This window comes from Anguilla rostrata, chromosome 19 (assembly GCF_018555375.3).
Source record: "Anguilla rostrata isolate EN2019 chromosome 19, ASM1855537v3, whole genome shotgun sequence".
Classification (NCBI taxonomy): domain Eukaryota; kingdom Metazoa; phylum Chordata; class Actinopteri; order Anguilliformes; family Anguillidae; genus Anguilla; species Anguilla rostrata.
This window is the reverse complement of record NC_057951.1, coordinates 3,414,826-3,431,285: the sequence shown is the minus strand read 5'-3', so window position 1 is coordinate 3,431,285 and position 16,460 is coordinate 3,414,826. Positions and strand designations below refer to the sequence as shown.

Sequence of the window (16,460 nt, the reverse complement as noted above, 5' to 3'; positions counted from 1 at the left end):
CCCCTCTCTAAACTGTACTACAGACAGTAGTGTCCCCTCTCTAAACTGTACTACAGACAGTACAGTGTCCCCTCTCTAAACTGTACTACAGACAGTGCAGTGCCCCCTCTCTAAACTGTACTACAGACAGTGCAGTGCCCCCTCTCTAAGCTGTACTACAGACAGTACAGTGTCCCCTCTCTAAGCTGTACTACAGACAATTCAGTGTCCCCTCTCTAAACTGTACTACAGACAGTGCAGTGCCCCCTCTCTAAGCTGTACTACAGACAGTACAGTGTCCCCTCTCTAAGCTGTACTACAGACAGTACAGTGCCCCCTCTCTAAACTGTACTACAGACAGCACAGTGCCCCCTCTCTACTACAGACAATTTAGTATTCTTTCTGTCTCATACTACACAGTTAATCCCATTCTCTCTCTCTCTCCGCATTGTACAGCACAGGCAATACAACGTCCCCTCTGTCCCCAAACAACACAACCAGTCCAGTAATCCCTCTCCCCTGGTTTTGGCTGAATTTTTCATCATCGAGGGAACCGGGAGGGATTGGGGGGAAAAAGCAAACAGACTATAAATCTGAGAAGCTTCAGGGAGGGCGGGGGGGTACGCGGCGGGGGGGCGGCAGTGGGTGAGAGACTGACCCCGAGCCGTCGGAGAGCGCGTCCGCGTCCGCCGGGTCTCGCTCGCAGACCGCCGTTTCTCGCGGCGACGCCGCGCACAGGAAGTTACACGCGAGGTAAACGGGGCCTCGCGCTCTGATGAAGCGCCACTGTTGTCGGACCGCAGAGGTCATGTGACTGGGGGGGTATTATCTAAAGCAAAGGGATTAAGGGCACAGGCAGAGCGCTCCCAGTTCTAATCGTGAGATACGGGGCTGGGGGCGGGGTTTTACGTGGGATTGACGGTCAGTTTAGCCAACCTCAACGCGGCACACCTCCTGCTGACCCTCGGTAGCCAAGCCCCGCCCGTCCAACCCACCCTCGGAAGTTTTTCCGACAGCAAAGTCGGCACCAGCCAATCAGGGCTCACCGTGCAATCGGTAACCCAGACAGACGAGTAGATTCCTGAACAACGGTCGGGGGGGGAGGGGGTCCCATGGAACGCATCATCACACTCACCCAACCCGTTCCACAGGACCCACAGTGTCCTGGAGGTCACTCAATCCCACAATTCCTCTCTCCTGACCGCCACACCTGTAAACCACGCTATCTGCGTACGCGCGGGCCGTAATGGCGCCACGGGCACACCAGAGGCGGGGGTCAGCTTTTGTGCAAACGCCCCTTCTTCAGTTCTGGCACGGGGGTTCAGTCCCCCCCCCCCCCTTCACAAAACCAGCCGAACGCAGACGCCGCCAAACCCGCCACTCTTCAGCGGCAGCGTCTCCTCTGACACTGCGGCAGCGACTGCACCCCCTCCACCCCCCCCCCCACCCCCCCCATCGAACAGGAGGAAGCCGAACTCACAGAGCCGCCAGCTCCCCCCGCCATGCGCCCCGCGAAGGCGTACGCGCACCCCGACCCTTCCGCGAAAAAAAAACACGACACCCCCCCCCCCCCCCCACACGGCCGCCCGACGCCGTCGCCCTGCCGAGGGAGGAGGCGAGAGGGCCGCGTTCCGCTCGGGGTCCGCTTCGGTTCCCACGGCGACGAGGAGGAGGAGGAGGAGGGGGTGGATTTCCCAACGCCCCCGCGGAGCCTCGAGCGAATTTCTTTTTTTTTTTGGTTTTGGTTCCGTTAAAACGGGAGCGATCCAAAAACCCTGCGGTTTCGCAGACCTCGTTAGAGGGACGGTTCACTTCCTGAAGGTCTTTAATGAAATAGTAAACCTGAGCTTGAGACAGCGGGCCCGGACATTGAGACCTTGGTCCAGCCAATCAGGAAGCGATCCATCACGGAGGGGGAACGGTGGAGGGGGCGGAGTCACGCTCCAAACAATGGCGAAAGACACAATGGCAGCCCCCTCCCGCCCTCAACAGCAGGGGAGGGACCGTCAACCCACCCCTTCACCCCCCTCCCAGTGTCCTACCTGGGAACTGAAGACCAGTTCCCTCACCATTACACCACACTGCCAACAAGAACAGTACCTCTACCCGCACCCGAATGCCAAAATGGGCACCGTACATCGAAGGAGGCTGGGACCACGGGAGAAATTCGGAACCCGCGCCCCGTGGCACTAGCCGAAAGTATATTTCCACACCCCCGACCCCTGCAAGCTGCAGGCGTGCTGTTCTGCTAAAGACCCTTACAGCAGTATGCGTGTGAGCTGGCAGCACGTGCTCTCGTTTCTCAAGTGAAGCAGACTTTGGACACCCTTTACTTTTTTCCCTTTTTAATCCCCTCCATTATGTCATTTGATGAGCATGATGAGCTCTTTCTTCAAAGCGGCGAAACTCAGCCTTCGCCTGATGCCGGAGTCCCTGTCTTTCGTGTCTCGCGGTAAAAAAAAAAAAAAAAACCACCGTGGGAAAGGATGCCGGTCGTACAGGGATTTTATGTTCTTGTGCAAACAGTCTTGGACGAAGCCCTTGCCGTTAGCCCAAGTACTGCGGGATACAGTGTGTGTTATTTTACGGTATAAACGAGGCAACATTGGCTGGATTCAGTACGAGCTCGGGGCAAAGTCACTACGGTGCGCAGGGTTGGCCGACACTTAGCCGACGCAGGTCCATTGGCCGTGGAACCGCTCGCGGGTTTCCTCAGGTATCGCTGACCTACAACTTTAGTGGGTCAGCCGCAACACTGGCAACGGAAGGGCCATTTGTAATGAGCAGAACCCCAGGGCTCCGCTCAGGCTCCGTTCCAGCTCAGCTCCGGAAAACGGAGAGACAAAAGCCAGGACCGATTCTGAACACTGAAAGCCGTCAGGCTGCAGCTCAGAGTATTCATAATGCGGCCCTTTACAGGCTCCGCCCCCAACCCCCACCTTCCAACAATACACACAATGTGGAAAAAGTAAATAATTTTTTTTTTTAATCCATCTTGTTGCCGGCCTTCCGCAGCCTATTAAATTGCAGCGGCGTGCAATTTGTGTGGCGCAGCATTCATTAACAAGAGGTGGCGCGTGAACAGGCCTCTCCGAAGGAGGCCGGTACCAGTACCAAAGCGGCTTATTAAAACGAGTCCTACGCCAACCTCCAAGCGGTGGAGATCTGCGTGAAACAGACGGGGCAGAGCGGGCCTCTCCCCCAGCCGGGCGTTTTCGGCCAAACTGTCAAAAACGTTAGAGGCTAAACCCCGTTAAGGCTCGAGCCTAGGGGAGAGAGAGAGACGCTGCTATAAATGTAGTACGCAAGACTTCCCTGTCGAACCCTCAGTCTGGCCGGTGTGCGGGTTCTGCCGGAAACGATCGATGCATTATTTTCCACATCCTGCGGTTCGGCTGTTAGGGACCGTGCCCCGGCCAAGTTCCGGGCACTTTCAGAGCAGCAATTAACGGCCGCGAGGAGCAATTAATCCCCCATAGTATTCCCCGCAGTGAACGGACAGTTAAGAAATATATATTTCGTCTAATTACCTGCAGGGGAGACGTCAAATTCCAGCTTTTCTTTTAGATATGAATGCCTTCGCGTTTCACTACATGACAACCTGAAAGGAAACACGCAGTTCTACTCCCGTCAAAATCAGTCCCGAAGCTTTGACACGTTAAGCTACATACACGACCACGTAAGGAGGCTGACAACACCACAAAAGATACTTTGCGCACTGCAATAGCCTACTTAAATGATAATGTAAATTAGTTCATACAGCTTCACTTGCATCCATATAGCTACGGGCCAGCTTCATAATTCTCCTCATACAGGTAACAACAAAGGTGATTAAATAAATCACAATAATCCAGATATCTGGAACAAGTAACACAAGTGCCGTTGCGGTGATATAGGATTTCGGCTTAGGCTAATTTAAAAAACGTTTTTTTTTTATCGCTTTTAGCACAACAGTGACTTTATTGACGATTCGACGTCGTGATATATTTGAGCTGCATCTGTTCTAATATTTGCCGCAGACAGCCCACGAGCCCCCTTGCTGTCTGTCGTCTAGCGTCCAAATAGTAGGGGTAAACAACGGAACACGAAAAAACAGCCATTGTTGGCATTAACGGGAAAAAAAACTTTTTTTATCTGCGGCAACGTGTGTGGCAGAATGATTTCTAGGAATGCCCCACTGTGTAGAATTATATTCATACACGATTTCTTAAGAAGTTGGGTTCCGACATTTAACCATTTTGGCACCGTAATCACGTCTGATCTAGACTCGGTTTATAACACTGATGTAATGGGCTACTCTGAGACTGACAGTCGGATCCCAGGGTCACGGCAAATCAGCAGAAATAATCCAAGCGTTTTGCGTAATTTCGTGGTTTGGTCTAACAAATCTCCATTCACTCAACGGTTTGGAAGGTTTTTGACCAGAATAAACCGGCCATTCATTCCCCTTCTGTAATTACAATGCCACTGTAGCTTAAAAAGTGGTTACAATATCCGTTTTGTGCCCGCACTTGATTTAGGAACTGCAGTCCCTCACTTCTCCAGCAGAGGGGGGCACGGGGCGTCAATAAAACAGGCATTGTATCATCGTACAATGCAAACCATTAGGCTACAGCAATCGATGGAGTATTGAATCTCTTCCTGGTAAATAAAAATAATCCTACTTCTCACTTCTAGCATCGATATTATCTGCCATTTCCTCTCAACTGCGCTCAGCGTCGTTGGCCGCTTTTGTTTCAAATGGAAAAAATATAGTAGCCTACGTTGCAAATAAAATTTGTTCAAGAGGAGAGCCATCCTTAACCAGTTAGGTTCGCTTCTTTGTTCTGAAAAGAGCCGGAAAGAATAGGTATGTCTGCAATTTTAGGTGCGAAAACTAATCAAATCAATCGTGCAACAATACGGTTCAAAACCGCCCTAAATTACCCTCTAATTTAATGCGCAGTTTATTTCTAAAGAACTGTCTGTATCGAGACTGGTTAGAGTCAGTAGATTCGGCTACAACGCTACATTTCCAAGATTAGTCTGTTGAATGCTGATGTCAAATAGTAAACACACTTAGTCTCCGAAGGTTTATTTAGAAATGGAAGAATAAATACAAATGTTTTTTTTTTTCCTCTTTCAATTACGTTCACGATCAGTCACATCCCTTGCGCCGCAGCCGAAACACTGCCAGTTCCATGTTGCACGTTTTAACCGTAAGCAAACGGGTTTGTATAGCAAAAATGTTATCAAGCACCGCATACTGTTTAAAAACAGATACTACAGAAACAACACTATGAGCCTTTAGCCAAAAGATTGTTGTGATCGTGAACCTGGGGACTGCGTAGCCTACTCTGTCACCCAGCCCCTCTCTGCCTGCTCCGCAGCTAGCGAGCTAGCGTTATAACGATATAACAGTAACATAATGATATAACTGCAACAAAGAGATTGGGGCACCACAATTATTGTATGTTTTCTTTGAATTGCATGCGCTGGGGCGACTTCACAAGTTCGTTTTTAGAGAGGGCATGGATTTAATTTAACAAGCAAGCTAGTAAAATCGACCAGTTACTACTTAACTATGACTGGTAACAGCAGATACGCTTGCGATCGATATTTAGAGGAAAACAAGCATATATAATGTAAAATGAGTCATCGGCATACGAACAGTTCACATATAGCCAATAAAAGATAACTACTAACAACCTAGCACAGCAAAATAAATTAATGACAGTTACGGAGGATGTGTGGCTGAGAGTCAATCGCTTTGGTCGATCGCTTGCTTTGCAAACTAATATCTACGCGTATCACTCGTTAACATACACGAACCAGACAAAAGAAGGGAAGCTCACGTTTTCAGGTATCTTACCTTCGTATACGGGGGCCATCGGTGCAAGGACTTCTGTCACTCATGGCAAAAAATCAAGCGAGATTTTTGCTCAGAACTCAGTAAGAATCTGCCATCTTGAGCCGCCGTCCCTTGCATTACTGGCGTGCCCGGTTCATCAGTCCGCAAAAGATTCGAAATTCTCCTCCAGGGGTTTGCTGTAGTTACCGGTCTCGGGAGAAACGATCAGATGAGAAATGTGTACAACTAAACCGCCCCGGCCTAGAATTGGTTTTGGCTCAAAAGTTGAGCCAAATAGCAGGTTTACTTCAGCTAATTGCCAACATGTCTGTGGAGTCCCTGCAAAAGTTGCAATGGAAAAAGCCTAGGGAGTTTGGAGATAATCGAATGACTATCGAATAGATTGCAGTTAAGGGGAACGCGTTCAACTTTCTTGACGGGAAACATTCTCATTTGATCCTATTCTGCGCACTATCTTTCAAGTAAACATCTGTCATTGCCGAGTCGGTAGAACTGTAATTACTTTATGATGGCTGCAATAAACATAACTGGTGCAGGTTAAATATTCTAATAAGAAAGCACAAAAAAGAGAAAAAGAATAACATTCTGTCCAGATGATATTATAATGAAAATATGGATATGCTTCATTATTGTTAGAAGTGACGCATTGTTAAAGTTCAATTTATATATAAGTAATCCGGTTTGCTTAAAATAGGATGCAACACGGCCCAAAACAGGCGATGGAACGTGCATTTGGTTGAATTGTTCTGTGTGCGATGCGTCTGGCCTACATTAAACGCTCCTCTATGACGACATTGAATGTTCGCAGAATGAACTAGAGCGGAATCCGATTACACTGGGCTCACACAGATGTGAGTAATGCTCCATTTACCAGCAACCCGTAAATTACACATGAGTAATATTTACTTACATATGTGGGAAATTACAAATATTTTGTTTGAAGTCAGAAGTTTAATTCTGTTCAGTTTATTTACGAGCTATGGTAACATATTCGTGTATTTCACCAACTATTCCAAACAAAAATAAAAATGACATTTTAATCGTTTTGGCTAAATTTTTATTGCGGCTGTCTAAGCCTAGAAATATTGGCACGCGAAAAGAGATTCAGAAAGCAATATGTGTGGTGATTTCTCTGCACCTTAAAAGGACTTCAGGTCCTCATTTTAATTCAGCTAATAAACTAGTTTGGAATCAAAGACGCATGTACAATTAATTAGTGGAGAATTGCTGAAACGAGAAAACAAATCTAGAATGTGCTAATTACAGAAGCTGTAGTGTTAATGCCACTACGCGTAACGTATGCAACTGCTTACTTAGTTGCCGACACTTAAAATGATTCACAGTGTCTACAGGGCGCCTTGTATTAGGCTACTCACATTCATAAACACGAAATTACAGTGCAATTTCGATCATCGCGTTTGGGCACATAATAATGCATCGCACGTATTGTAGTACAATGCAGTGAGCAAACTTGCAAGGTTATTGAACGATTCAGCGGACACAAGATTCAAGCAGCTGGACAGCTGTGTACCTCCTCAGAATCTCTAGCGATGAAAACAAATCACGGGGCATTAGAACTGTGCGGCGTATTAAATACACGTATGCCATTAAAATAGTGTACAATACGCTGAACTCAACAGGAAGCGGAATGGTGGGATCGTTTTCATGGAGACAAAACTGAAAGGAAAAAAACAAGACTCTGGCACAATCCAGCTGACAGCCCAGTGAATAACTGGGAGAAAGAAAGAAAATAAGGTTTACATCCATGGGCAGACACATTTTTCTTTTTACGGGCATTAGAGTCGAGGTTATGAGCCCATTGAATGTGCTCAGCCCTGCAAATGAATTAATCAAAACCGAAAAGGGAAAGGTGGAATAGGTATTCTACCAATACACAATCACAATGGGCAAGGGTATAGGCTACATGTAAAGCATTCAATTATACAATATATACTGAAGCTAAAGATTCTTTTTAAAAACACAGTAGTGCACATAATTAAAGATTTGGAGGGAATTCTGAACACCAAGGGAGATGATAACGTGGATGTATATTTGCACAATTTGCAAAGAGTAGACCAGCCAAGCGCAAGAGTTTTTCATGTTGAAAATGACCGTAAATTATATGAATATGTTTGGATATGCCAGCAAATCTGTGACCACAGTATCAGTTTTAAAATAGGATGTGGCAAATGTTTTTGAGAAATGGCAGTATTACCAAGCAAAGTGCTGTCATATTACTCAGCTTGCAAGCCATCTTTGTCACGAATACCGAACACTTGAGTGATATCTTTTCAAAAATATTGAAAGACAGTTTGTTAGTTTAATTCTCCCAATTTAGAATATGAGCTAATTAAACCAGCTAAATACAGAGCTGCCATTGCCACGTTGGCATTCTGACCCAATGAATGATGTAGGCTATAAAAATATGTAACGCTGCCAACGTCTTTAAACGTATAACAGGTGTCTGAACTGAAAAAATACATTTACCATTTATCGTTTTCTTTTTTTACCAAATGCAGCCGAACCACTATAGTGACGACTGAACTGTACACAATCAATGCAACGGGGGTCTATTTTAGTCAACTGATTAATGCATGCCGTACTAATTAATCGGCGTGTTTTGTTCATTAATGAAGCGACGAGTCCAGATTGTACCAGAACCAAAATTGGCATAATGACCACGCAAGCGTAGGGTACGTTCGACCCAGAGCCCAGGACACAGTTTGTCGTAGTGTGCTTTACAAAAACCGTTTATCGTTATTTAAGAGATAAAATGATTTCACAAAAGATGAAAAACTGAAGCTACGTCTAAATGCCACCTGCGTCATTCACGTGAATGTGCAACTCCATAATTCTTAGAACTGCAATGTACACTGACTGCGTTCTTTACCTCGGCGCCGTGGAGTCACTGAGTCTGGTATTATTTTCGGTTATAGTGTTCCCAATACTGTCCTGTCTCATTCTGATGTCATTGAAATGACTGTGGCATCATGTCCCGCGCGCTTGTCTAAGAAATAGATTACCAGCATTTGGAAGATTTAAGAGAAGACGGCGGAGGAGTTGTTTTCATCGTGGTTTTGGCAACTGGACTCAAAGTTGACCGAGTTGACCACACTTGGTTTTCCCCTACACGAAAAAGCAGAAAGTAGTTAATAGTTTCACAGCAGGTTTCAGTATGAGTTTCACTACAGTTGTGGTTGGTAACTAAGTCAGCTGCGGCTAATGTCCGTTAGGCTACATAGCGGATGATACTGCATCGACACTCCCAACAGATTCCAGTAAATATGAAACAAAAAAATATATTTTACTAAAAAAAGATGATGAAATTAACAGACAATTCAAAACAAGGGATGATGTGGGTTGGGTGCATAAAACTGCGTGTGGAAATGGAATATAGTGGTTACAAATCATGATTATACGAAATGATAAAGAAAATAAGAAACGTACAGGAGTTGAATTATGGTCTGCTGTGCAGTTGTAACAAAAATGACAACCTGGTAGGACAGAGATAAGATTCATTGTATAGATAATACATATAGGCTAGATTCAGTCTAACTTAGATCTAAATCTAAGTTCTAATGCCAGAAGAAACAGGGTCAATAGTGCCTGGTGCTATCACTGTAATCTCCTCAGTCATTTTAGGAGGTTGCAGATTTGGATGCACGCCCTCCAAAACGGGTAAAGTCAGCCAACTCTTTCTTTCCCGCCCTCATACTTCAACAGGACTGCCCCTGCCAGTGTGTCACCGCCTGATATCTATGGTCTCCGCCAGCAGAGTCAGAGCAGCCCATTGGCTACAGAAGGAAGAGTCCGCAGCCCCGGGAAATGGGATTGGTCAGCGGGGATTTCCGTTGTGTCACTGAAGAGCATTCCAGGAAGTGAGTGCGACCAGTAAGAGGATCATGTGACACAGTAGTGCCAAGGCTATTGGGTGAGTGTGGTGGTACTGGTGGGGTGGGGGTAAAGGGACGTGTTTTTAATAGGCAGTGGGGATGCGCACCCTGCACCCTCTGTGCTTTGGCCAGGGTCTGGAGCATCTGCTAAACTGTAATTCAAGCCCCTTTCTCTGCCTGTTAGGGTGTGACTCCCTACATAATTTCACATCTTACAGATCCCATGTTTCCACTTTCAGCTACTGTCTGTTCACACTAGGCAAAGCAGAAATTAGCAAAGACCTTTTTTGTCCCTCTGGGGCCGTGGTAACCAACCCTGTTCCTGAAGATCTACCATCCTGCAGGTTTTCATTTCAACCCTAATTTGACACACCTGGCTCTACTAATTAGCAGCTCAATGCAGATCTCTAGCTGTCGAGTGAGGTGTGGCTTCGTTAGGGTTGGAGTGAAAACCTAGAGGACGGTAGATCTCCAGGAACGGGGTTAGTCACCTCTGCTCCGGGGTTTCTGTTCGTGACAGATCGGGGGGGGGGCGTTTGCTGTGGCACTGCCCCCCCCCTGCTGAGGGCACATCACTGTCATCTGTAAAAAAAAAAAAAATTCCCATCAGGCAAAGAACCTGGGGAACGCACATCTGGGCGACTCGCTACAAACCCCCTATGACGTCACCGGACACCTGACAGTCATTGTGAAATCGGTGTTTCATTATTCATTGCATTTCTGATGCGTATGGGACGGCGCACAAAATGTCACAGCCGCTAAAAATTAACCGGTGGGGGGGGGGGGGGCGCGGCATTGTCAGAAGCACTTCTCGCCCGGTTCCTGTTATTGCCTGCGTATCTGGCGAATGGCATTGAACGGAGAGGTATTGTCCTATCCGTGCGAAGATGATTTTTCGAGATATTTTACATGGTACGTTCAAAGTAAATGACCATGCTGCACCAGACACATGACTAATTAGCATACCGCATGATGGAGAACATATGTGATCACTGTAGGCATTGGGCAAAAGTGTCTTACCTTGAAGCCGTACCACTCTGGTTGACTTAAGTGCTCGCAGTGATACGACGTGAACCGGGAGAGCCCGGAAACATCCAGTGGACGACGTCCAGGAATCGGCACCGTTTCATATACGAGCGTTTGAAATGTGTATTTACATGTGTAATACGGGTCGATCGCCTTCTTTCTTTTTTGAATGGTTTGCACTGTGCTACCTGCAAAGCAGCCTAATCCTCCACCACTTTGATAGTTGTTTATAGGCAAAATACATTTTTGGGAAGCATTATGTAGGAAAATACATGTTAGTGTTCCTTTGCCTATATCTGACAGCAGGATTCTCTTAGAAGATTGGGTTTGGTGTGCCAGTACCTCCACGGACGCCCGAGGCCATTGGTTCTCAGGTTCGTTAGTGCTGGCTTTCGTCCCTACCGCATTCGCAATCCCAGAATTCCAAGAAGCTGTTCATTTTTTCTTAACAGGAAGCTTTTCCTGCACCGTGCCAATACGTCTAAGGAACAAATTATGAAAGAACTTCTGCGTTCGACATCCTTAATTGAGCAGGAGGTCGGCTGTACCAAAAAGCCAGCACACGCAGGGGTTCCCCCTGGACCGAACCACTGCACTTAATAGAATGAGGAAGAAAGCCTGCGCATTGCCTTCTGCACTGTTTACTTAGGTCTCCTCATGCAGGCCCATAGTAAATTCAGTAAGTCCTGGCCAGGCCAGGCTTCTCTGGGTCCTGTAATGCACCAGTGCATTTCCTAGGGCAACAAATGACAAATAGGTAGGAAGATGCGACGCTTGTATCTGGCTGCCCATATTTGGCTAGCTGTGCTATACTAGGCCCCATTTATAGGGGATGTCCTTGAAACAAATCAATACCTTCGAAGCCGCTTGCATTTGTTCAATCAAGCGAAGCAGCGGTAATACACCAAACAAAATACATTTAATCACTGTCCGGGAACTGTGCGCGCCAAAACGATACGTTTGTCTAGAGAGAAGCAAAAAATAGTCTGGTGTTATTTCCGAACCAATGTTTGACCTTTCCTCTGCTTTGAGGTGTGAAGGTCATTTTTGTGAGGGTCACGTGACTGACCTCCAGCGGGCTTCCTTGTCCGCTGACAGACGGCCTCATGAAGCGCGAGAGTGCAACTCATCTTAACGCCTGACAAAATCTGGAGCCCCATAAACAAAAGTCAGTCCTTGGTACGGTGTTCTCTCTCTCTCTCTCTCTCTCTCAAATTCAAATTCAAGATGCTTTATTGGCATGAAATACATTTGTACATATTGCAATGCGGTTGGGACGAAAGCCAGCACGAACGAACCTGAGAACCAACGGTCTCGGGTGTCCGTGGAGGTACTGGCACACCAAACAACAACAACAACAACAACAACATAGAAAAAAGAAAATGAAAAAAAGATTCTCTTAATTAATTCTCTCTCTCTCTATCTCTCTCTCTCTCTCTCTCGCACTCTCTCTCAGGAAGTGAAAGGGGTTCATAATGCCCAAGATCCGGGGCGAGGCAGAAAACCTGATGCCGTGTCGCTTCACAGGCTGTTTAGGGGGTTGGGGTGGGGGGAGTGAGGTTTCACACGTCTCACCTGTAAGGTGCGTTCGTTCACCTGTAAGGAGTGTTCTTTCACGGAGGAGGGTTCGGACTGCGGCGGCGGCGGCGGCGGCGGCGGCGGCGTCCCCTCGCTCTCCCCAGCGGCCTGGCGTCACGGCTGAATTCATTAATACATACATACAGGCATAGCGGCGGCTCTTTCAACGACTCCAACTTTACATAGCATTTACATGTACCTTACAGCTGGATATACGAAGCATGCGTCAAGTACTGCCAGGAAACGCGTTCCTTCCGGTGAACCTACGACCTTTCGTTCAAGCCCAGTCCTACCCACGTGCTACACTCGTCTGCGAAAACAGAATGGAAAGCCGAGGCCTTCACGCCAATCTCACGTGCGGCGCGTGCTGTGAGCGTGCCGTCCTGTGAGCACGCGCGGGTGCAGGAACTCGTGCCATGTTCGTTTGTTAGGTCGATTCGGCTCAGCCGCGCATGCAGAAACGCGTTTGCGTAACAACAAATGAATCACCGTCGCATGCTAGATCTCGTTGTACATGTTTGCGCGTGTGTGTGTGATGCATGTGCTGTGTGTGCGGTGTTTGCGATGTGTGTGCTGCTGTGTGTGTGCGTGCGCGCGTGTGTGTGTGTGCAACAGCACGGCTGAGCTCGGGCTGTTGCGTAGGGTGTCTGAAGGTTGGCAAGGCCAGAAACACCTGTGATGAAATCCACTTACACACCCTAAACGAAAGGGGGAGAATTCTGATCTTCTTTTTTCATGCGGCTAGAGGGTTCAAATTTTTTGTTATCAGCACAGCAAGCTATCTGACCCGATCTCTATCTCTTCTCTGTGTGCTTGTGCTATTAAAAATGTATATAATGAAGTGGGGCCATGTCTTCAAAACAGCAGACCTGCGCTGACAGCAAAAAAAATCTGAAATATTTAGACGTATTCAATAGATTTTGTTGCCAGTGCTAACGTTTGTAGTTTCCTGTGGTGTTTTGGGCTGGAGAGCTGGCCAGTCGTTTCATAGCCTAGAGCACACAGTAAAATGATAAAAACCCATAGGCAGTCCCACCTCCAGACAAAAAAATGCATACGAAAGCAGGTGTTGTTAAAAAATGTATTTGGATATAGAAAATATGCAAATAACAAAACAAGACGTTTCAGTGCTTTACATCATTTCCATATACCATACATACAAAGAATCATCCAATACCAACTCAATTCCAATGAGTAAAACTCAGAGTAAAATTTTATTTAAGAGTTTATTTAACTTCGTAAGTAGAAGAGGGATAAAATGCACCTTATCAGAGTTAATTTAACACCAAAGAGTTTCCTGTGCGTTACTGGCGATACAGTAATTACGCAAACGCAAGGAGAACGAAAACCACGCCTTGCTGTCCTTGCTGTACGGTTGCCATAGAACATGGCCTGAAGCATCAGCATGCACACACCGTATACACAAACGCACAACAGCGCTGAAAGCAGTCACAATGCACTGAGCCCTGAAAACTGTGAACTCCACCCCTGGCACTGAGCTGACTCCGCCCCCTGGCACTGAGCTGTTAAAATGCGTTTTTTTCCCCCCGATATTCAGAACTAAATTCTTTCATATTAATATTAATTTATTATGAGGAACTGGCAAGAGTGTCTTCGATTCTCACCTGGAGGTATCTGTATGTGTGATGCGCGTTGGGTCCAGGTGTGCTTGGTGCCCCCTCAGGGGGAGCGATCATTCCCCCTAGAGACCCGCCAGCACATCTGCGTGTTTCGGATCTGTCCTGTCCTCCACTAAACCCACCCACGGCGTTCGGATAACGCCTCAGATTATGACGCAGTCGTTCATGCTTAATTAATAACGAGTAAGTACTGTGGCGTTGCCGGACGGTGAACGTGCTTGTGTTTGATGTGCAAGAGGAAGCTTCAGTCTCAACGGGACGGCTGCGATTTTACAATTTCACGCCATCCTGCAGCAGATGTGTTTCTCAGGCCCTTTCCCCGCAGTCCTGTCTCGCTGTTTTTGCCGTCGTTCTGATCGTTTCGCGACGTTGACGTTGCCGACTGCAGCGTTGGTCGTTGCGGTTTGGATTTGTCACACAGAGCTGGTCAGATAATCAGTGTTACTGGCACTGGCAATCTAGTGTTACTGGCACTTATCAGGGACACCCCCCCCCCCACCCCCAGATCTCAAACCAGGGCCGGTCACACCATCACCTTCGACCTTTGCACTTTCATTCTGGGACCCCTGGTGAGACCCAGGGGAACCCCTCAAACCCTTTACATTGACTACGCTCTGAAAATGTTGAGCGTACTTTTAACTAGAGTCAGTAATGGACCTGCGTGAACACGGTTAGTGTTGATACGGCACTGTTGATTTTAACACTGGGATTGCGCTGCGCGCTGTCAAACTCTGTGTCTCCTGTGTGTTTTACTGGAGGGGGGGGGGTGTGGGAGCGGGCAGGGGGGAGGGGGTAAAAGAACACTGATGAGTACAGAGTGGAAAGGACACAAAGAGCTGCGGTTATGTCATCGGCAGGGAGAACGCGAGGAGCCGGATGTCATTAATAAGACAGCGAGCGAGCGGGAAGGGCCGGAGGGGCAGAGCGCACAGAAGCCCTACGCTGAGCACGCTGAGCACGCTGAGCACACAGCACACTGAGAACGCTGAGCACACTGAGCACACAGCACACTGAGCACACTGAGCACGCTGAGCACACTGAGCACACTGAGCACGCTGAGCACGTTGAGCATGCTGAGCACACAGCACGCTGAACATGCTGAACACGCTGAGCACACAGCACGCTGAGCACACTGAGCACGCTGAGCACGCTGAGCACGCTGAGCACGCTGAGCACGCTGGCACGCTGGCACGCTGAGCACACTGAGCACGCTGAGCACACTGAGCACGCTGAGCACGCTGAGCACACTGAGCACACTGAGCACGCTGAGCACACTGAGCACGCTGAGCACGCTGAGCACGTTGAGCATGCTGAGCACACAGCACGCTGAACATGCTGAACACGCTGAGCACACAGCACGCTGAGCACACTGAGCACGCTGAGCACGCTGAGCACGCTGAGCACACTGAGCACGCTGAGCACGCTGAGCACGCTGAGCACACAGCACGCTGAGCACACTGAGCACGCTGAGCACGCTGAGCACACTGAGCACGCTGAGCACGCTGAGCACGCTGAGCACACTGAGCACGCTGAGCACGCTGAGCACGCTAGCACACTGAGCACACTGAGCACGCTGAGCATGCTAGCACACTGAGCACACTGAGCACGCTGGCACACTGAGCATGCTGAGCACACTGAGCACGCTGAGCACACTGGCACACTGAGCACACTGAGCACGCTGAGCACGCTGGCACACTGAGCACGATGAGCACACAGCACGTTGAGCACACGGCACGCTGAGCACGCTGAGCACGTTGAGCACACAGCACACTGAGCACGCTGAGCATGCTGAGCACACAGCACGCTGAGCACGCTGAGCACACAGCACGCTGAGCACGCTGGCACACTGAGCACACTGAGCACGCTAGCACACTGAGCACACTGAGCATGCTGGCACACTGAGGACACTGAGCACGCTGAGCACGCTGAGCACGCTGAGCACGCTGGCACACTGAGCACGCTGAGCACACTGAGCACGCTGAGCATGCTGAGCACACTGGCACACTGAGCACGCTGAGCACGCTGAGCACACTGAGCATGCTGAGCACGCTGGCACGCTGAGCACGCTGGCACACTGAGCACGCTGGCACACTGAGCACGCTGAGCACGCTGAGCACGCTGAGCACACTGGCACACTGAGCACGCTGAGCACGCTGGCACGCTGAGCACGCTGGCACACTGAGCACGCTGGCACACTGAGCGCGCTGAGCACACTGAGCACGCTGGCACACTGAGCACAATGAGCACACTGAGCACGCTGGTACACTGAGCACGCTGAGCACACTGAGCACAATGGCACATAGCAGAGTGGGCGGGACTGCGTTTGACGGACAGCGTGGCATTGCGGAGTGGGCGGGGCTACGTTTGACGGACAGCGTGGCATTGCGGAGTGGGCGGGACTGCGTTCGACGGACAGCGTGGCATTGTGGAGTGGGCGGGGTCAAAGCCCGGTTCAGTAGAGCCACATCACTCACGGTGAAGCCAACAGGAGCT

The 16,460-nt window shown here is 48.6% G+C and overlaps 1 protein-coding gene across 1 annotated transcript in view; it reads right to left on the bottom strand.

Moving 5' to 3' along the window:
• The window catches only part of LOC135246031 (homeodomain-interacting protein kinase 2-like), a 90,776-nt gene extending 84,550 nt beyond the window's left edge, over positions 1 to 6,226 (bottom strand). The window contains 1 exon segment of the mRNA XM_064319524.1: positions 5,831 to 6,226. Coding sequence (XP_064175594.1) covers positions 5,831 to 5,849 — 19 coding nt within the window. The 5' untranslated portion in view covers positions 5,850 to 6,226.
• Positions 6,227 to 16,460: the final 10,234 nt, after the last annotated feature.